Source organism: Apis florea, unplaced genomic scaffold (genome assembly GCF_048593485.1).
Source record: "Apis florea isolate Af1SG1 unplaced genomic scaffold, ASM4859348v1 contig_2153_pilon, whole genome shotgun sequence".
Taxonomy (NCBI): Eukaryota; Metazoa; Arthropoda; class Insecta; order Hymenoptera; family Apidae; genus Apis; species Apis florea.
Window position 1 is genome coordinate 298,609 of NW_028256536.1, and position 21,688 is coordinate 320,296.

At 44.3% G+C, this 21,688-nt stretch overlaps 1 protein-coding gene across 7 annotated transcripts in view; it reads right to left on the reverse strand.

Moving 5' to 3' along the window:
* The window catches only part of LOC100864146 (uncharacterized), a 73,648-nt gene extending 52,756 nt beyond the window's left edge, over positions 1–20,892 (reverse strand). For all 7 annotated transcript variants that reach the window (XM_086915578.1, XM_086915561.1, XM_086915569.1 and 4 more), the window contains exon 1: positions 17,751–20,892. In XM_086915578.1, coding sequence (XP_086771704.1) covers positions 17,751–18,622 — 872 coding nt within the window. In that variant the 5' untranslated portion in view covers positions 18,623–20,892. The remainder of the gene's footprint in view (positions 1–17,750) is intronic.
* Positions 20,893–21,688: the final 796 nt, after the last annotated feature.

Genomic DNA, 21,688 nt, shown 5'->3' on the forward strand with positions numbered 1-21,688 from the left:
TTAGACGAATTTAAATCGCAATAATAATATAACAATTTACATTATTGCATCGCTACGAGCGAAGAAGACGCGAAGAACGCAAGAGTACATAGCGAACATGTAATAACAATTTGCCAATTATAAGGCAAGACCTTGCAAACTTCTGATATGAATGCAATAATATTATGTGCGAAAAAGTTAATTAATTCTTTAAAGCACCTGTAATTAAAATTGTTATATCTTAACCTGTCTAGCTTTTTATATTTGCAACCTTGACATATCAAAGCGTTTTTTATCTGTTAGATAAAAAAAAAAAAAAAAAAAAAAGAAAAAAAAAAGAAAAAATAAAAACTCAAGAAAAATGCACAGCTACAATATAATAAAAAGTACATTATGTACATTATGTAACCTCATATACATACTTCCTACACGCACACGCACACACACACACACACATATATAAGAAGAAAGAAAAAAAGTCATCCCTAAAATCGAAATCGATCAAGGAATTCACGAAACCGAATCCCGGAGGCGAGTGTCGTTCGTTGGGCAGAGAGGAGAGGAGAGGCTCCGCTCTTCGACTCGCGTGGCGTATTCTGCAGGCCTGCGAGGGGATTCAAGAGTCGGGTAGAAGTTTAAATCGGGAATGGCGGGCCAGGAGGCCGTCATGCGGGAGGCGCGATGGTATTTTTATCGGGCTAAATATAGGTAAACCTCCTCAACCTATACGGAACGCCATAGCTGCGCGGAGGAACCGCAGAGAGAGAGAGAGAGAGAGGGTCGGGCCCTCGTAACTACTCGTTAACCGCGTACCCCGGGGTGTCCCGCGACCGCAAAAGAGCTTCCGCGAAAAAAAGGACCGCCCCCGGGGCTTGATCAATTTTTAATCGAGGGACACGCGCCGCGAATCTCGGCCACCGTCCTTTCTTTTAACCTAACCTTTCTCGTGCGATCAACCCCCCCCCCCCCTCCTTTTCTCTCCCCAACGGGGGAAGGATAATAAGTTCTGCGACAATTTTCCTGCGACTTCTCGTTATAAAATTATCTTCGTTTTTTTCTTATTTCGATATAATCGATCCTGGTTAGAGATAATCTTTAGAGAGATTTAAGGATGAGAGAAGAGTTTGAAGAAGTTTGATAAAAATTGGGGGAGGGGGGGGGAGAGAGAGAGAGAGAGAGAGAAAATATGGGTGGAAGAATGGGTTGTATATTGTCGTCGCGATGAATATCGTGTGGCCAAAGCGGAGAGTTCGTTGGCCAATACGAAACTTAGGAACGGGCGATTATAATTTCTATTAGCGCGTCTATATTCAGCTTGTGGCATAGAAACCAATAGTTTTAGAAACAATATTTCCCAACCAACGAATTTGTGGCGTGTATAAACTTCACGAAGAATCAATTTTGAAAATGCGTTGCTTTCATCATTTCGACGAAATGAAAAATTCGAACGATCGTTGACGAATCCAATAAAATCATCCAAAGAGAAACCGTCGTTGAAGACGCTCGATTAGAATAGAGTGGTGAAACAAAAACAAAAGAAAAAACGGGGCGGGAAAACAGTCGTAGAGAGATTCGGTTTAATAAAGATCGAACTTTAGTAGCCAGTCGGGAAAGTCAAGTTATCGAAAATTAAACAAAAATCCCTTTAAACCCGCGATCGCGTATCGCGAGAATGTGTAAAAAACATTCGAAAAAAAAAAAAAAAAAAAAAGATGGAGGAGAGCCATCTTCGAGGGGGATACTGATTAAAACTAAAAGACACAATGAACAAACATGGAACGAGCTTTGGCGGCATAATTTAAAAAAAAAAAAAAATAAACGAATAAATAATTGAGAACCGCTGTCGCGAAGACATTCGTCAGAGGCGAAGGTACTCGCGTTGATCCGGTGATCAAACACGGTGCGGTGAAAAGGCGCGAGAGAAGCACGTTGTTCCGCCAGCCTTTTTCAAAAAGGCGTCGAGCAATTAATAAAAAAAAAAAAAAAAAGAGGCGAGAACGTCATTTGCAGCGCATTAACACTGGCCACCCTCGAACGAGCCGATTGTTCCTCGTTCTTGTCTCGTTCAACCCCCGCGATTTTTGGAAACGAGATAGAGGTGGCCGTAAACGGGCCATACAGTGTAATCGCGCCACCATAGGGTGGTGTCCCGCGACCGCAAAAGAGCCTCCACAAAGGGTGGACGTGTAATTCGAGCCCCCGATTCGAGCGACACGTATCCACGTGGCGCCACCACGCAATCGTTGATACTATACTGTACCAGTTTCTCTTCTCCTCTCCTCTTCCTCATTCTCTCCTTTTTTTTTTTTTTTTTTTTTTTTAATTTTTTACCATATACGCATCGATGTTTTTTCCCCCCCTCTCTCTCTCTCTCTCTCTCTCTTTGTTTCGCATTCGTTCCCGCAGATATTTTATTTTTCAACCGGTTCGCAGAGATATTGACACGAGTGTCAACGATAAAAACTGATCGACACCGCGTCCACTTCCGCCGATGATTGATAGCAAGGTGTTCCACGTGCACTTTTTTTTTTTTTTTTTTTTTTTTTTTTTTACTATTTTAATTTAATCTTCTTTCTTTCTTTCTTTTTTTTTCTTTTTTTCCTTTTTCCTCTCTCGAACACTCGTTCAACAACTCGGCAAGCTACGATCGTGGTGGATGTGTTTCATTAGCTCGACGGCGTAGGGAATAGAAATATTGTTTGTAAAGATATATTGTTTTGGTTAAGTAGTGGAGAAAAATTTTCTTTAAAAGAGATATCGTTGAACAAAAATTAAAAATCCGAATTCTCTGTCGATTCGATCGTGGGCATGAACACGATATTATCAACTATATATATAGTTTTGTAAGAGAGTATACGTTAAAATGAAAATGAATTTTTCAAAAAATCCTTCAAAAAGAGTAAACGAATCCAATCGAAAAGAAGAGACGAAGAATCGACTCGAACGATTCAACATTCGTTGAAATCTGATGAACTGAAAACTGATAAACCCCCCCCCCCCCGGTATACACTCGTCGAAAGAATTATTTCGAGGAAGATATCGCAATTTAAACGATGCTCCAATCGTGGAAATATCGCGTGGGCGAATATGAAAGAGCGACTACTTTCTCTCCTCGCCCAGGCCACGTGGTTTTCCGTGTGGTGGAACCGCTATCGTGCCGCGGGGAGGGCAGGTTAATCGGTTGACAAAAGGTTATGTCATTTCACGTTGGCTGCACGCACGCAGGTACACGCGTGACTTCCTGGTTACACGGTTGCTTTCGCTCGACTTGTCGCTCGATCGAGTTTCCGATCGTTACGTTGCGTGAAATCCGATCGGTTCTCACTTTTCCAAATATCAGGAATCACGAAGGGAAAACGAAGGAAGGATTAACGAAGCGAAGATGGGAGAAAATTTGATTGGCAAATCACATTGGTCACAACGACGAAAAGTTGAGTAGTTTTAGAGGGGATCCACAGGTTGTTGCTGGTTGAAATATTTCGAGAGGAAGGAAATGTCGGAAAAGAGGAATGAATTTTGGGAAATGAAAATTGGAGAAAGTTAAATTATATATATATATATATTCAATTCTCGAAATCAGGGAAAATGATTTTTATTTGGGATCGTTAAAGAGAACCACGTAGAAATCCGTCGTGTGGCTGAAAAGGAGAGAAACGATCGCCTAGCGTTGAAAGTATCTTGACTTTCGATCGCGTTGATGGGCGAGAAACTTTCGAAAGTAAAAGTTGACGATGCTCAAATTTCTACGCTCAAAAATGCGAGGTTTTTCGCATCAAAAGTTTTTGCCCCAATCTTTTTGAACGAGAAAAAGGAAGAATTATCGAACGACGGGCTATTTTAAGAATATATATATATATATTTTTTTTCTATAATGTTTCGATAAATAATATCGTGTTGCCGCCATTGGTTATCCGACTATTTCGTGATCGATAAATAAGGATTTAAAAAAAAAAAGAAAAAAACGAAAATATCTTCAAGGAAACTACAAGGAAATAAAAATAACCTCGCCGATTGATAAATTTTTAATACGTATAACGTGACCTATAATATGTATGAAATAAATAACTCGTGAAAATTTCCTTCTTGTAAATTCGAAGCTTGGCACGAAAAGAAACAATACGAATTTTCCTCCTTCTATACGATTATATCGAGTTACTTTTTATTTAAGAAATTCGAAATTATATAATAAAATCACGATGTCTCTTAAAAAAAAAAAAAAAAATAATGTGTACAGCGAGTATTCACACACACACGCACACACACAAGACACGTATCTCGGGATTGAGAACTCAATTGCTGTCAGATAAACGTAACCACTTGTTTTTCGCTACAGAAAATGCGCAGGAAACGGTGGCCTGATCGCGAAACCAAATACGGAACTGGGTTAGCCGAGTGTCTCGCCATTCTTGGTTCCCTTGGGCACCCCAAGTATCCATCTCTCCAATTACTATCGTTGCCAGTTTCGTACACACGATTCAATATCTAAAATATATATATATATATATATATAGGATAGAATTTAATACACGGAATATTAATAACACGTTCGTGGAATAAATTTTTTCTTTTAAGGAATTCCAAATTAAAAAATTTACCTGCGCACGAAGAAAAGCACAAGTAGTTAGCTAAGAAAATTAATTAATATTAAGGAAAGGCTTGTAGGATACGAAACACGGCAGAATTATTCCAAAAATGATGATAATGGAATCTTCACAACCTAGGGACAATACAATTTATCCCACAATTAACCAAGAAAACCTACATCGATCCTTGCATCGATTTCGATTTCTGTTCAGATTACGACCTGAACGAGCAAACGAGCATCCTAGCACGAGGCAGAGCGTTCCTTCTCTTTCTCAAGGCGGCGTAAAAACGCGGCCTTGCCCGGCACGCGGTACATGCGAACTCGCCCATCCAAGCCCGCGCGTGATTCATTTCCAAGGCGTTAGAACGGCTCGACCGTCGACAGCTGTCGACAAGGCGACTAGGAGAGAGAGAGAGAGAGAGAGAGAGACGCGCACGAGCGAGGAAAAAACGCGATCCCGCGACGACAAGGTGCGAGCGAAGGGACACACGCGTCAGAGGGCGCGAAGGGAAAAAATGCGACACGATCGAGCAAAAAGCAGCCGTTTCGAGTTTATCGGAGTGGAAAAAAAGTGCTAGAGAGATGGAACGAGCAATCGATAAAACGGGGACAAGAAGGGAACGAGGGAGGAAGAGGCGAGAGGCAAGCGAAGAAGAAGGAAAGATGGAAGACAACGTGAGCTACCTCGCAAGATTTCGAAGCGAGCTTCGAAAGCGATAACTTTATTTCTTACGAACATTTATCGTAGCGAATATCTTTTAAATATCTTCCATTCCATCTGTTCAATCGCCATCGAGTTATAATTAATACAGTTATTAACCGTTCTTCCTACAATTCTCCGTGAAATTGTATGTTGTACGCGTTTTTTTTTAAATTATCGAAGCGACCGGTTGAAGCAAGTTTATTCTTAAGTCGGATATCCATCTTTGTCCCACGTGGTGGGCAGGAGGAGGAAGGGCGAGTGGCGAGCAGGAAGTCGCGTTTCTGGTACGGAGGTATTGGCACCGTACCGCAGGACGACGAACTCGTCCATGGGATGGCAATGGAAAACAGTGGCGTTGCTACCGCTTCGTCCTTCGTCGACGAGTCGCGGCTGCGCCGTTATAACTGCGGCTTGCGGTCGGAAACACGTGGGAACCTGCGGGAGAGGTGCCTCTTCCCGTCCAATGTATTGGCGTGTTCGTGGCCTTCCTAGTGTGAGAGCGAGCGCTAGCGATGGCTTCTTGTCTCGAAGCTAATTTTCGAACAAATTAGTTTTACACTAGCGCTTGTACGATATGGAACGTCTTCGAAGAATCGTACGTAAGAAATTTCGAGTGAAATTTTTGATTTATTTTGAGATGCGTGTATTTTTTTGAAAAGAAGAATTTATTAAGGAAAAATCGGTACAATACAAATTGTTAAAGTTGTTAAAGAGAGAAGGAAGAAGGGAAATTTTATTTAAACATAATATTGTTGTATTTTTTACAATTTGCAGCGGATCGAAAAATGGAGCATCGAACGATTTTTGAGCGAAAGTGGAAATGTTAGATTGGAAAGTTTGATCGTACGCGAAACGTGTTATACCCATCGCTACAGAGATTGGCCGTGAGACGACGTTGTGTGCGCAACGTCCCGTGAGAATCCATACCCGACCACACCAAGTGCGACACAAAGACGATCCTCCTCCGCCCGCGCAACGTTGCCCTATGAATCCCTTCCGTGTTTTTCCACCCCAGCCCACGCTGTTCCTGATTCTACAAGGAATTGGAGAAATCTTAGCCCCGGTACTCGACATATGGCGTGGACAGAAGTGCCGCTCGATTTAGAAAGCCACTCAATTCTAGACTCTTTTTCCGTTCTCTGAGCTGTTGTTGTTCGCTCTCTCGCTCGACTCGCTTAAATATCCGTTCAAATTTTTCTTCGCGACGATGATCGTGCATTCACAATAAGGATATATAGAATTTTTTCTGCGTTCGATCAATCAGTCACGGAGATTGAGAAGTAAAAAAAAAGAAAAAAAAAAAAAAAAAAGGAAAAAAAGGAAAATTGGAAATTTTACGCCTGTGAGATCATTTATTAAATTTTTTTCTTAAAAAACAAGATATATCTTTTGAAAAGATTACATTTTACAGATATATCGAGGATTATAATTATGGAAAAAATTTTCTTTTCAACGTTTTTATCTCGTGTCTTGGATCCAAGTGCCTTCTTGGAACTTGGTTAACTGTTTTATTAAAATAGACGCAAGTCGTATTTAAAGAAGTTTAATCCGAGAAATTTAATCCTGTTTCCTAGAATTTAATTTAATTTTATCTCCTCGGAAGAAATCTATGAAAAAAGATATTCACAAACAGGAACAGAATTTTAAAAAGATTCCAACAGCGATATTTGTCTTGTGAAATCGACCACAGACTTTTACAGACTAGTGAAAGTTCTTGTTCTTACCACTTTGTCCCTATATCGGGTGGCATGCCACCAGAAATGAAAGCAATTTCAAAAAAGCTTAACAGGATTAACGGATAGATCCTTCGATTTAGAAAACAAATGTTACGAGATCGTCCCCTTGTTGATGTTTCTGTATAAATATTGTGTATGATATATCTAAAAACGCCAAAATATTCGATTATAGAAGCGAGACGATTCGTTTCGTTTCAATTCAACCATGAAACCACGGTCCAACAATCGCGAAGGTGTTCCGAAATCGGCTCTGTTGGCGCGTGTTAGCTGGATTAATGCTCGATCACACCGAGGCGCAAACAAAGCGAATCATGCCGCGTGGACCACTCGAAACTGGTTCTTAAAATGTGTTCCAAAGCGTGTTCCATGCGCGAAACCGTACAGTCGAAGACAGAGGCCAGAGTGGAAGGGCGGCCGACCGTCCCCACCCTCCGATTCGATACCACGTGACTGGGTTACAGTAGCGTGTCTACGTTGCTCGCGATCGTTCCACGGATAAAAGGGACCGAATAAATCCGGATTAAGCGAACCACGCATCCTGGCGACAAGAATCCGGAGCTAACATTTCGATGCTCGGAATAATATCGGCCAAGTCGTATCTTTTTTTTTTTCGTTTTCGTTTTCGTTTTCGTTTTCTTCCTTATTTTTATCATATTATAGCAGTCATCGGTTAGAATTGGAATTGTACGAAATAATTTAATATTTGTTGAAGATTTGAAGGATTTGAAGGTTTGAACGCGTACCATTTTTAATATATTTTATTGCAAGATGTTCTTTCATATCTTTTTTTTTTTTTTTTTTTTTTTTTATCAATTTCAAATCAGATATAAGATTCGAGCAAAGGCGGTACCTTTACGGGTTACAGGCGATATTGATTTTTAATTTTTCGATTACGGGCACGAAATTCTACACGTTGGGTAAAAATATTTGCGTGTAATACGCGAAAAATGATAAATTATATTTTTATCTTTCCTTTTTTTCCCCAATGTTATGCAAAATTATTCTAATTAAAGATTATATTATGCAAAATTATTCTAATAAATGTAAGGAACATTAATAAATTGTCATATTCCGAAGAGATTATCATATCTTACGACGAAACGGAACCAAACATTAATGGAACATTTTTTTTTTTTTTATATATATATATATATTAAATTTGGATCCATGCTCGAAAAAATTAAAAATTTAACTCAACTATTTCTACGTAAAATTAATATTCCTCCATCGATAAATTCATATATACTCGTCTCTTTGAATATATATATATATATATATATATCAAGATCGAGAGATGAGATAATCAACGATTCTTTATCTAGCAAAGAATCACGCGATTTTTCCCAATTTATTTTTGCTTAATTAATTTGTTTTTTTTTTTTTAACGTAATAAAATTTCAGAAAGAATATATTTGACTTTGACTACGCTAATGGTTGATCCTTGAAGAAGAATTCTGTATCCAAAATTTTGCGTGGCATCCAAATTTTCAACCGGTGATTTCTCTATTTTTCCTAATAATATACAAATACCGTCAAAATCCAGTTGGACTCGAAAATATTTTTCGTTGAATGTTGCGATTGCAAGAAAAATTACAACGTATAAACAAAAGAGGAGAACACAATTTAAAAGATACCCATTATTCAAATGCACTGCTCGATTTGGGATCGTCGAATTAAGGATAAATCATTTCCAAAAGAAACAAAAATATCGATCGCTACATACCAGTTTGAATTGAAAAAAAATCTTCATAAAATTAAATCAATTAATTCTAAAGCTGTGTGACCACTCGTTTCGTTGCAAGGAAATCTAAAGAAAGCACACACTCTTATCTGCTTGTATACTTTTAAAAGAATAAACATTCGATCTTCGCCAAGAAGACAAACGCCGATACGTAGGTGTTCTCCAGGTGCTCTGGGTATCCAGACGCAAGAAATGCTTTGCTTTTGGAAGAAAAAGAAAACCCTCCCCCTGTCTGAACAGAGAACAATTTCCACCAGGATAGGATTAAAAATTTCGAACGGCAGACTTTCCAAGATGGCATTTCGAAGTTTCACATACGGCTTCGAAGGGCTTATTCGAGAACTGCTTGACGACGAGCCACGCGACGTACCTTTCAAGGTGAGCGGGATTCGTCTTTCGAAAAAAAAACCTCGGGGAATAAAGTGGAGGTGCTCTCTCCCCCTCTCCCCTTCCCGCTCTCCCTCGTGCATATTCCAAAGCTAGTTGGCGCGCTTGTATCGCATCATCGTTACGCGGGAAACTTTGAACAAGAAAACGGAGAGAGTTGTCATCCTCGAATCAAACGGGAGCAAGGATTATCTCGATTCTCCTCGCGAGAACTTTTCTTTCGTTTTAGACAATATTTATACGAAGATTCAGAATTTAATACAAAATGAAATCAATATTGGAACGTGTATCTTCGACTTTACAGGAATCATATTTTGCTTCCGATTCCTTTAATCGTTAAACAATGGTCGCGACAATAATTCGTATATTTACTTATTATAATAAGAATTTTTTTTATCGTTTATGAATCAAAATTGATAACATTAATTTACTATTAATTGTGGAATCTTATTACGCATACATGAGAGGAATAGAGAAAAACCGGTTTCTAACTTATATTAGTTGAATAAATATGTTTTTTTTTTTTCTTCTTTACTTCTTAGATACATATACGTGTGTGTGCATATATATATATATGTATTCAGACGTGTCTTCAAGCATACAATTATAATATTATTATTATTAACATTTTACCGTGAACATATATATATATATAGTAATAAAAATAACAATAATACTATATTCGCTAAATATTACAGCAAAGACGAAATTCCCCGCCCAAAAGAAAAAAAAAGAAAGAACAAACTGGTTCCGCATTATTATTCTTTCCTATTCCTTAAATTCTGCCTATAACGCGTATGCGTCCATGACGATGCATGCAGTATGCGACGACCCCACTTATCAACTGTTTATATAAATACAGCGAGCGAGCGAGCAACATTCTCGAAAATCTACTTCCTTATGGATTTTATGGAACCAGGCATCCTTTAAGATTCCCTTTGTGACGGTGTATTACGAGAGGTCTCTCAACGAAAAAGTTGAAGTGTAGTTGTGACCAAGTCTCTCTCGTCTTGCTTCGTCTAACGTAAATTCAATTCACATGCGACCCAATAAATAAGCTTGGATCGTTGTAATTTCAACGAGGATTTCTTTATCCAGATTCAAATCTATCCAAAAATTTCGATAACCCCTCTTTTCGCCTTACAACCACAACCATAACCACTCGATTGTGACCATAACCTTTCCCATCGAGGTTCAAGATCGCGTAAAAGCGAGGACCTGGAAGTCTACTAAATGCAAGGAAAGAAAGAAAGAAAGAAAGAAAGAAAGAAAAAACCAAGAAGAAGAGAAAAAAATTCGTCGAACGGATCGTAAAACCGGACCTCTGAACGCCGAGGCGCGCAGGTTCGAGGGTCGAGGCGCGTGGAACTGGTCGAGCGACATTTCCCGCGTCTCGCAAGGTGCCGCCAATTTCTCCAGGATTCCGCTTTCCTCGTTGCGCGGCGCAAGTTGGATCAACGCTTCGCACGCGCGTCGCCTTTCGAAAGTTGGACGCGTATCCGCGGCGCGCGCGCGTCGAGTTCCCTCGCGGACGAGGACGCTCGGCGGAGGGATCATGGAGAAAGAGGGGGGGAAGGAGTCGCAGGGGCTTGAGATGCCTTGGCCGGCCGAGAGAGGAGGAAAGAAGGAGGCAGCCAAGTTGGAGGCGGTGGGGGAGGAGAGAAGCGAGGAGGGAGGAGGAGAAGGAAGAGAGAGAGAGAGGCTTGGAGGAGGCGGCCTTGAGAACGCGGAGAGAGCAGAGTGAGGCTAAGAAGAAGAAGAAGAAGAAGAAGAGGAGGAGGACGACTACGACGACGACGAGGACGACGACGACGACGACGTCGAAGACGACGACGACGAAGGAAAAGAGGAAGAGAGAGAGAGAGAGAGAGAGAGAAAGAGGAACGTAGGTAAGGTGAGAAGGAGAGGAGAGATCAGCCGAGCCAACTCCAACGCCAACGAACTGCTTCACTGGCAAATCACTCGCGGTTCTCATTCCAACCTTCGATTCTTCATCCGTGAATTAATGAAGCAAGGAAACGAACGTAGGAGCGCCGCTCTCTGGAGGCGCGGCGGCGCACTATCGGTGGCATATTACGTACGCAATACACCGTTGGAAAGTGTGTTGTTGAACGATCGATCACGGTCGAGAGAGAGATCGATCGATTGTGACGAAAATTTGTGATCGATGGAGGATACATGGAGGATTTGTGCACGGCGCGCCCGAGATGCGAGTTATTATGCAACTACGGTGACGTAAGAAACGCGACGCAAAAGATGAAGATCCAGAGACAAACGTCTTTGTCTTCCTTCCTTCCTTCCTTCCTTCCTTCCTTCCTTCCTTCCAAGATCCAATGGATAACCGAACCGTGTTTTTCTTCTTCTTTTTCCTCTCTCTTTTTATCTTGGAAGGTGATTTCAACGATGATATTCGATGGACGATTATTACGAAGGCGAGAAAAGAATTGAATTCGTGGTTGTGTGTATTCTAAATACACAACCTTGGGAAACTCTCGTCGAGATTTCCGGAATAAATCCAATGACAATTGAACGATCGCACGCGAAGAAGAAAAAAAGAACATTCCGACATTTGGATTAACGTGTGTGCACGTGTCGTTGCGGTTTACTCGTACGATATACATACGTACTCGTAGCTCGATTAAAAAACAAAACTGGTAGAAGAAACATTGTTGTATTCATCGTTGCATGACCGACGAAAAAATCGGTTTTTTTTTTTTTTTTTTTTTTTTTTTTTTTTTACATAACGAATAGGAAATATTTCGAAGGAACACTACACGCCCCTCCTCCCCCTCGATTACGCTCTTATAACGTACCATTATTTCGCGGACGATTACTAAAAAAAAACTGCTAATCAACGATAAACGCATCGAGTTTACTGCTCGAGCTTTGGAATTACATCGAATTATGAAGGAACAACGGTTAATTACCGGAGGGAAGAGGAGTAGTGGTGGTACACTCATTACCGATCGAAACGAACGAGTGGATGTAATAAAAGGAATTGGCTGGAACGAGGCAGAGGAGATGGAAGGCCGTATCCTATTGATATTCAGCTGATTTCCAATGTTAAAAATTCCTCGAAGAAAAGGTGAAAAGACGAGAGGGAGAATTGAGAACCGCTGGCTCGTGAGTGTGCGCGAGGCGCAGGTAGGTCGGTTGAACCCACGACTCTCTACGGAATACACAGACACTTGGCAAGATTCGCGAGGTCACGTGCTGCATTTGGACAGGCAGCGCTAATTTCATTATTTATAGCCGAAGCTTTCGATTTGCCGATCGGCCATTATTCCCCGCGTGAACGGCATCGGTAGCGGCTCGTCCGTGGAACAGAGAAGAGATCCTAGATCCTCTCCGTTTCCATCTTCCTCCGATACGAAGCGCATCGGCTGAAATAGACGGGCCGTGGTAAAAATAAAATCCACAAGGAAGCAACAGCTCGCGTTAAAATAATCGTAAACTTTCGATCCCGTCCGGTCGGTGGAAATCGAAACATTTTCCTCCGTTAATCTCCTCTCTAGTTTTTCAACTTGGCAACCGTTGAAATGATAAAACTTTCGCGATTTTCTTTCGAAAAGTATTTCTTCCTTTCTTTCTCTTTTTTTGTAGGAGAAGAGTAAGAGTTAATTCGAGAGCTCGGTCATCAGTCGATCGGTTAAGGGGGGAAAGATAGCGACTCAATGAAATTTTCTCATTTTCTCTGCGAGATATAAAAATATTGGTCTGGAAAGACTAGATCGTTGAACAATCTTAACAATCTATTATATTCGTAATTTATCCTCGGCGAAGAGAGTCGAGTAGAGAAACTGCAACTCGGTGGAACAGTGAATCGGGTATCGGCCGCGAACGAAAGAAGAGGCGCTGCTCTAAATCGGTCATAGTACCAGGTGATATTTCATTTGAGAATCGCTCAAGTTTCTCTTTATCGTTGTTTTCAAGAGCACCAGGTGCTCGAGAGCTAAACGCCGGCATTACGTTTCCTTAGTTTTTAGAGTTGTGCCTCCCTCCCCAATCCAACCCGCACGAATTGAATTATCGCGTTTCATGATCGATTGTTTGAAATTTCCACCGAGCTCTCTCGAATCGGCCGAGATATCGAATGGCATATCGAAGCGATTCGGATCGCTCGTCAATTTATCAGACCGCATGAAGATTCTTATCGTGGAGACCAGCTGTTAACACCTCGAACACGCCTCGACTGCGACTTTTCGAGGATGTTAAGCGGCGAGGCGAAACGTGGTAATTCGGTGATTTGGGATCGAGAAACGAAGGGGAGGGGCAATTATCTTCGAATCTGAGCTTAGAGTTTAGAGGCAAGCCGCGATAACATTGCCCGTTTATCGAGCTATGAAATTGTTATCGCTCGGATCCACGAAGACGATAATCGATTTCAGCCTGTCGCCGAGATACTTCGCCTCTAACTAATATAATATATATATATTCGAAATCGTCTTTGTTTAAATCAAGTTGCGATCTCTTTTTCCCGTACGTTTTCTCAAAGAGATAAAAAGTTGATTTAGAGAAGAATTATTATCAAAAGTTGGAGGAAACGTGTATTTATTTATTTCATCGATTACACGCGTGCAAGAAAGAAGTTTCCATTTTCCAGAGAGAGACCGAAAAGGAGAATATTTCGATGATTAATCGAGAAGAAACGAAATTCGAACGTAAATAAATTATATAAAATATACGCGAACAAGTTGTCTCGCGCAAATTGGAAAAAAAAGAAAAAAAAAAAAAGAAAGAAGGAAGAACACGAAGAAATTGGAAGGAGGGACGCGGAAAATCACGATTAGAACGGTTGAATTCGACGGCGAGCCAAAACGAACAATTTGCCAAATTTCACCTGTCCGCCTCGACACAACACCTGTTCCTAGCTAAGCCGTGAAGGCCTCTTCCCATTCTTGCTCATTGTCACCTCGTCACCTTCTTCTATACGTTCCTCCTCCTCCTCCTCCTCCATTCTCTTTACCCGCTGCTCAACACCTCGGCCACGTGTGTGCACGCGCATACACACCTGAACCGGGATTAGGTTTATCCGCTTCCTGGGGCCGGCTCCTCGGCTTTGAAAGTAATTGGAAGGGACGGAAGACGCTACCGCGTGAATGATTGAGCGCGGCTGGGTTAATCGAGTGCGTGGAAAAGCTTGATGCGTCCGATAGCCGGCCTGCCACGCGAATTAGATTGGATCCCTCCCTCGCATTCAAACCACGTTTATAATTCTTTCTCTTTTACATTCGCATACTTTTCGGATCGATCAATTTTCGATGATCTCGAATTACGTGAACACCATCCGTTCGAGTAAAAAAGGGTAGGCCTCGCGTCGGTCGAGGAAAATGGTGCAAAGTTTCGAGACGATTGTAACGAGGGAGACGCGAAGGCGAGTTGCGCACACGTAGTATGCGCACACGTTTTCAGGCGTTCGCCTTGAACCTGGCCGGTTGCAACCAACAGTTTTCACGTGAAACTGGAACCGACCGACGATACGGCTTGATACGCTACCTGCGCACGGCTTTATGCGCCCTGTATCTCTCCTCGCGTGCCTCGCCTCGTGGAACGAGCCTCTCCTCGCGCCTCTCTCTTTGTCGTCCACCGCGGATTTACGCGGATCCGCCCGCGAGAAACTGCTTCGATTTTTTTCGAAAAAGAGGTTTTTTTTGTAAAAGAGGTACAGTTTATTCGTTCGAATTATATCGTATGAATTATAGATAAGAAGTTTTCATCGACTTGCCTATACCGTAAAAAAGAGATATATTATAATACGTAATAAAGATCGTTGAAATTTCTCGCCAGGAGTGGGAGATAAATTTTTTCCTCTTCCATTTTTTGGAACAAGGGGGGGGGGGGAGAGAGAGAGAGAGAGAGAGAGGAAATAACGTTTGGAAATTTGCAAAATTACCAGGGGCTCTTAACCAACCGACCAACCAAGGTGCTGATTCAGTTTGTCGCGAAGCGATCAAGGTCCTTCTTATCCTACCGAGAGGCCGCGATAAGATAAGCCCACCGACGACGTTCGACTTCCGATCAAGCTCGAACTTCTCTCCGCTCGTTCCGAGCCTGTTTCAACGCTTCCCTCCCCTCTCCCCTTTCTTCGCGCGGTTTATTTTAATTAAAGGGAGGAGGAGGAGGAGGGAAAATTAGGAAAAGGAAAAGAAAGATTGAACGGTGTTGCAATAATCCCATGCGCATCCCTGATGCGTTGTAAACGACATCGTAAAGGCCTTCCTTCCTTCCTTCCTTCCTAAACGCTGTAGACCTGTGTCTTTAATACCCACGAGGGACGGGAATTTCATACTTGAATAAAATGGCTGGAGGAAATCCTTCGTAAACTTCTATTCCTTTCTTTCTTTCGAACTTTTACCGTACGGTCGAGTCAGGGGTTGGGGAAAACCCGTGGAAGAATGGAAGAATCCTCGCAATGGTGGCGGTGGCCACACTGCCTAGTTTAAACGTTGCGCTGGACTTTTAGAATCTACGTTGTTGGAATCCGTGTAAAGCATAATATTTGTCGTTGAAAATTTTTACTTGATTTGTAATAACGCGCGTTATTTAAACTTGCGTTATTATCACGGAATTATTACGAATCGAAGATTTGTCGATTCGATTTTAAATAATGGAAAAATTATACGAGACGGGTGATATCGATAAAAAGGAAATTTAATTTCTCGAACAAAGTGTAGATAATCTATGTTTATTATTAAGATTTCTAACATATCTATGTATAACTTGTTGATTTTCCAACACTACTGCTCTAACCTTTGTCGTATAAATATTGTACAAAGAGATCCGGCACACTTCGACGAACAATATCCCAATACGAATAACAGCAAATTTCGCAAAAATCACGATCATCGTGTACAAATACGGGAATACGACACTGATTCTACAGAAGAATCAATGTAGACGATCTTGAAGCAAAAGGAAAAAAAAAAAAAAAGAAAAAAAAGGTTGTTGAACGAAGCAGTGCGAATGTAGCAGCGTGGAACGCGTATGATAATGAACCCTCGCGATTACCAGACAGGGCCAGCGAGCAGGGAGATGATGTCGAGCCGATAGAGACGTCCAGACCGGATACAAGGAAGGTCGAAGGAGAAGAGGCGGATAATCGTCACCGTGGAAGCTATGCAACCGGCTATCGGTTCCTGGCAGGCCCTCCACCTATCTGACCCTGTGCAGACGGGAAAGGAAGTCGCGTTCTACGCGTACACCTGCGCAAAAGGGTACCTCCCACCTGCGAGCCACCTGAAATTGCGGACAGAACACCGCGTCCAGGACACTTCCACCTGACTCGCGGACGTGCTCGTTTGTCCAGTTCGATAATTGGCCCGATCGATTCGGTTTCGAAGCCATTGCCTTCGAAACGACAAGTTGATGCAAGATGAGCATCGGCCTTTTTCAAAGGCTCAACGATGGACAGTTTAGATATCTGTAAGGAAAAAGGGGAAACGTTTCGTTGCAACGCGTTGCGATACAATTTCGAATTGCTTTTATCAAAAGGCGAGAGGATTTGTCAAAACAAAGACAGAGTCGAATGTTTAATTTTCGTTATTCGATCGATGAAAATCGAATCTCTCCAAGACTATTTATACACGCGGCTACATTTCGTGATACGTTCGACCGCGCAACGGTCACCAGGAAGATCCTAGCCTAGCCGTGATAACGGATTCTTCGAGTATACTGTTACTACGCTCGAGAGAGAGAAAGAGAGATCGTATGCTAGTCGAGAGACTGGCGAACGAACGAACGAACGAACGAACGAACGAACGATTGGCACGAAACGAAGTATCGAGCCGTAAAATTTGAATGCACAGATTCTGGACGGAGATATTATACTTTAATTATTTCGGATCGAAAACTTATTTTCTTTCGTTCTTCTCCGTTTCGAAAGTTTCGAGGAAAAGAGAAGGGATGGATCACAGAGCCAACCTTGCGAAACCTTGCGTTTCGAATAGGAAGAGTAGTTTCTCGGGCCACGCGATACAACATCCTTTTTTCAGCAAGTTCGCGTGACCGTCTTTCGAAAGGAAGCAGCGAAAAACGCATCGCGGTAACCTGTTAGTCGATCAGGTGAGCGGTGGTTCGCGTGACGAAAAATTGTTACAGCCGATTTCAACGACCGATCATTTATTCGTATCGCGCACCACTCGATACACCATCGATATCCTTCTTCCCGTTCTCACCGTGTTGTCAACCGAGGCGAATACGACTTTTCCTTGTCGATTTAAAAAAAGAAAAAAAAAGAAAAATCGTATCGAGAGTTAGTTATCGGAAATCGTGGAAATCGCGGCACGGTAATAGGAAATTCGCGCGGAGATAAGAGGCTGCACGTGTGTAATTCCTCGTGTATACGCAAACAATCAAAGTTCAAATCGACGAGAAAAATCAAAGATCGCGCGGAGAGAGAGAGAGAGAGAGAGAGGGAGAGAGAGGGAGAGAGGGAGAGAGGGAGAGAGAGAGAGAGAGAAATTCGCAACGAACGATAGCGTAAAAGACACGCGGAGAGAAAAAGAGAGAGAGAGAGAGAGAGAGAGAGAGATCGGACCTTTGCACCCTGGCGCGCAAAAACGATCGATCAACCTCGATAATTTCGAAAAACCTGATTGTGATTCGCGATGTGCGATTTACCTGAAGTAATGCGATCCAAAGGGAGAGCAGTAAAACGGGTCGTTGTGCATATGCGGTTGTCCGGGTACTCCGGGTCCCTGAGGATGAGCGTGGGGCCCCATCGGGCCGGTTGGTCCTGGTCCGCACATGCCGGGCGCGGCTTGGGGCTGCATACCGGCCGGGCCCATCATACCCGCGGCTGGGCCCATCGGGTGTGGACCCGGGTGATGAGGCGAGCCGACCATGTGGGGGCCCGGGTGGTGAGGATGGGGCGAGGGCCCGCCGCCGCCCATGTGCGGGTGGGGGGCGTGGGGCGAGCCGCTCATCATCCCGTGGGGCGGCATGGGGTGAGGGCTTGGGGAGGCCCCGTTCAGGTGGGGCCCGCCCGTGACACCGGCGTGCGGTGTCGGCGGGCCCCCGTGGGTCGGCGTGGTGGCCGGCTGGGGGGGCGGCAGGCTAGGGGGGCCGGTGGGCCCGGTGGCCGCGAGCGGCGGCAGCGGGCCGTTCGCCATGTTGTTGAGCTGGGTGAGCGAGGCCGCCGCCGACGCCATCGCCTGCAGGGGATTCGTGGTGACGCCGCTCGTCGTTGTCACGCCTTGGGTCGCGATGATCCCCCCCTGACCAGTGCTGTTCCCGACTATGCTGCCGGTGTTCCCGGTGTTACCGTTGCTGGACCCGTTGCTGGCCGCGCCAGCGGCGCTGTTCGCGTTGCTCACACCGCCGCCGAGCGATTGCAAGGAGGGCGGCAGCGGTGGCGAGCCGGCGGGGGGCGCTGCCGGGCCCCCGAGGCACCGGCCCGACGGACCGGAGGCGGTTACGCTGCTGGGCGCTACCGGCACGCCGGCGTGCAGTGGTATTCCACCTGGGGGGCGCTGTGCCACCCTCACCGGCATCACTCCCCCCTCCACGACGCCCTTCACCCTCTCCTCGAACTCCCGTCGGCCTGATGATCGTCGGGTTTTTCAAGCGCGGGAATTTCTCCACCCGAGACTTTCTTTTCCTTCCTTCCTTCCTTCCTTCCTTCCTTCCTTCCTTCCTTCCTTCTTTTCGTTCCTTCTTCCCTCTTTCGATAATCGACGATATAGATAGATAGATATATCTATCTCGTTCTCCTTTTACAGGATTTCAATTCGACGACGACGACGACTACTTCTTTTCTTCTTCTTTTTTTTTTCTTCACTCGTGGCGCTTAGTTTAGTTACACTGTTCTTCGGTTACTTCTTCCTCGACCACCACCAATCATCACCACCACCAGCACCACCACCTTCATCACCTCCACCACACCACCACCACCAGTCGAGTTTATCGACTTCGTCGTGTTTTTTCGCCTTCGATTTACCACGGGTAAATAGTCCCTCCTTCTCGTGTCGTTATTAACGTCGTGGCAGAGTAGTAGTAGTAGTAGTAGTAGTAGTAGTAGTAACGAACTGGTTCCCACTTGGAACCTGCTCGTTTAATCACTACGAATGGAATTCACCGTGGTCGAAAGAATCGCACAACACACTTCACGGTACGTGCTTCCTCTCTGCTTGTTTGCCGGTGTAAATTCTTCGAGAAAAGAAAAACCACGTAGTAGCTTCGATACGGACGGAAGGAATACACGGATACACCTCGTGTATCGAGCGTTTCGAGTTTCGATACCACACAACGAAGATATTCGTTTCGCGCGGGACTACGAATCATCAACATCCCGTGGTGACGACAACTCTTTTTCTAGTTTCTTCAACTCCATCGCTTCCCTCGAGCCACCAAATTCAATTCTATTATTATATTATATTCTATCTATCTATCTATCTATCTATCTATCTATCTATCTATCTATTTATCAGGGAGGAAATCACGCGTGCCACCTGTTCGCGTTTTTCCTCGCGACCCAACAAAATATTCAACAACTCGACGACGTTATTTCCTTCTTTTTCTTCCTACGACGACGACGACGACGACGACGACGACGACGACGACGACGACGACCCTGTGAACGATATCGATGAAGAACACCAAGAGAGAAAGAGCGATCCTTCTCGAAGTCACTTGTGCACTTGCATACGAAGCAAATAATTATATTTCCAAAATTATATATCACCAATAACACACTCTTTTATATTCCATCTATCTAAGAATCACACACTATCTTGTTTTTTATAACGACACGCCGTCAAAAAAACGACAACACGGACGCGAGCGACACGGTCACCGTTTCGCTCGACCACGTACGATGCGTAGAGCAGTTAGTGGCAACAGCCAGCGAGATATCCGCGGGGGCACGTGGCCGTCACGTCGTCGGCGTCGCGATGCGCACCTACGTCGCGGACCAGCACACCTCGTCTCCCGCCCATCCTGCTGGCCTTCTTCTTCTTCTTCTTCTTCTCCTTCTCCTCCTCTTTCTCCTTCTCCTTCTCTTTCAGCCAACAACGCTCGCCACCAACGATTCCCGCGGGAACTTTTAGCATCCCGTAACAGGACTCAGTCGCCGCTAGGCGACCCAAACACCAGGCCAGCGCGACCACGCTGCTTCCCAATTGGATGGCCGCGTTTCGGCATAGTCCGATCGGTGTTTCACGACGACGCTTTCCAACTCTCCGAGTCCACCACTCCGCTCCTCTCTCCCACAATACAGACAGGGGGACGACGCGCGGCGGTTCCTTTCGCGCGAAAACACAAAAAACTCCGGGAAAAAAAAAAAAAAAAACTGAACTCGATTCAAAACTAACCAACCGACCAACTTTTCGTTTGCGATTGCGATTGCTCCTCTCGTCTGTTCTTTCGATTCGATTCGTGTGCGAGAGAAAGAACGTACGTGTACGTATGCGCGTGTGTGTGTGTGTGTGTGTGCGTGCGTGCGTGCGTGCGCGCGCGCGCGTGTGTGTTTGCGTGATAGACGGAGAAGGACAGAGACAGAGACAGAGAGAGAAGGGAAAAAAACGCGGTTCGACCGAGCACCGAACTATCGCGAGACCGACCACTGAACACTCTCCGAGTCGCAGTGCGCGCCGATCGAATCACACCAAAGAAACAGACGGAGAAAGAAACAGACGCACAGGAGAGAGGGAAACGAAGGAACAGAGAGAGGGAGGAGACACGAACAACGCGGGACAACGCGCGTTGCGTGTCACGAAGTAACGAGCGAGGCACTCTCCGCGAACGGGTTTTACACTCGACGAGAGCAATCGCGTTACTGCGGAGCGGCAGGCGTGGCGGCGCTGCAATCGCACTCGAGCTTTCGAGGACAGAGCGAGAGGGCCGTTGGAGGGGGAGAGCCACGCGAGGATCTCGGGTGGGGGAAGCTGAACCGAAGCCACGGCGAAAGGAGCGTCGGAAGGGAGCAGCAGGCTCACGCACACGAATCGAGAGGTGGGGAGCCACGTGAGCGCCCGATGCCCGGTGTCCACGCAACACGACGTGGGCACCTCGCCTTACCTTGCGTTACCTTGCCTTCCCATGCCCGCCGAGCCTTGCTCGCTCGCTCGCTCGCTCGCATCCTCGTATCGCCACCCCTGCCGAACCCTTTTGTTTTTTTCTCCCCGTCCCCCCCCCTCCTCCCTCCCTTCTTTTTCTTCTTCTTTTCACGTTTTCCACAACTTTCACAATGTTTCTTTGCCGTTCTAGTATCGTTGTTCTTGTTGTTCTTGTTGTTGTTGTTGTTGTTGTTGTGTTGTTGTTCGTCGTCGTCGTCGTCGTCGTCGTCGTTGCAGCTGCGTTTTGACGAATTTTTCGATCGGTATTTTCGATTGGACGAGAGAAGAAAAATATAAAATACGATGGTATAATGGATTCCTATCGTGGATTGTCAAGAATTTACAACGCGTAAAAGTGTTTTTTTTTTTTTCTTTTCAAAGTTTCCGGGATAAGAAAGGATAAGAAGACTAGGAAATAGGAAATATTTGATAATACTACGATCGACGAACGAAAAATCGATTTCGATCGAGCGATGATCGTTAATATGATGATAATCTTGGAAA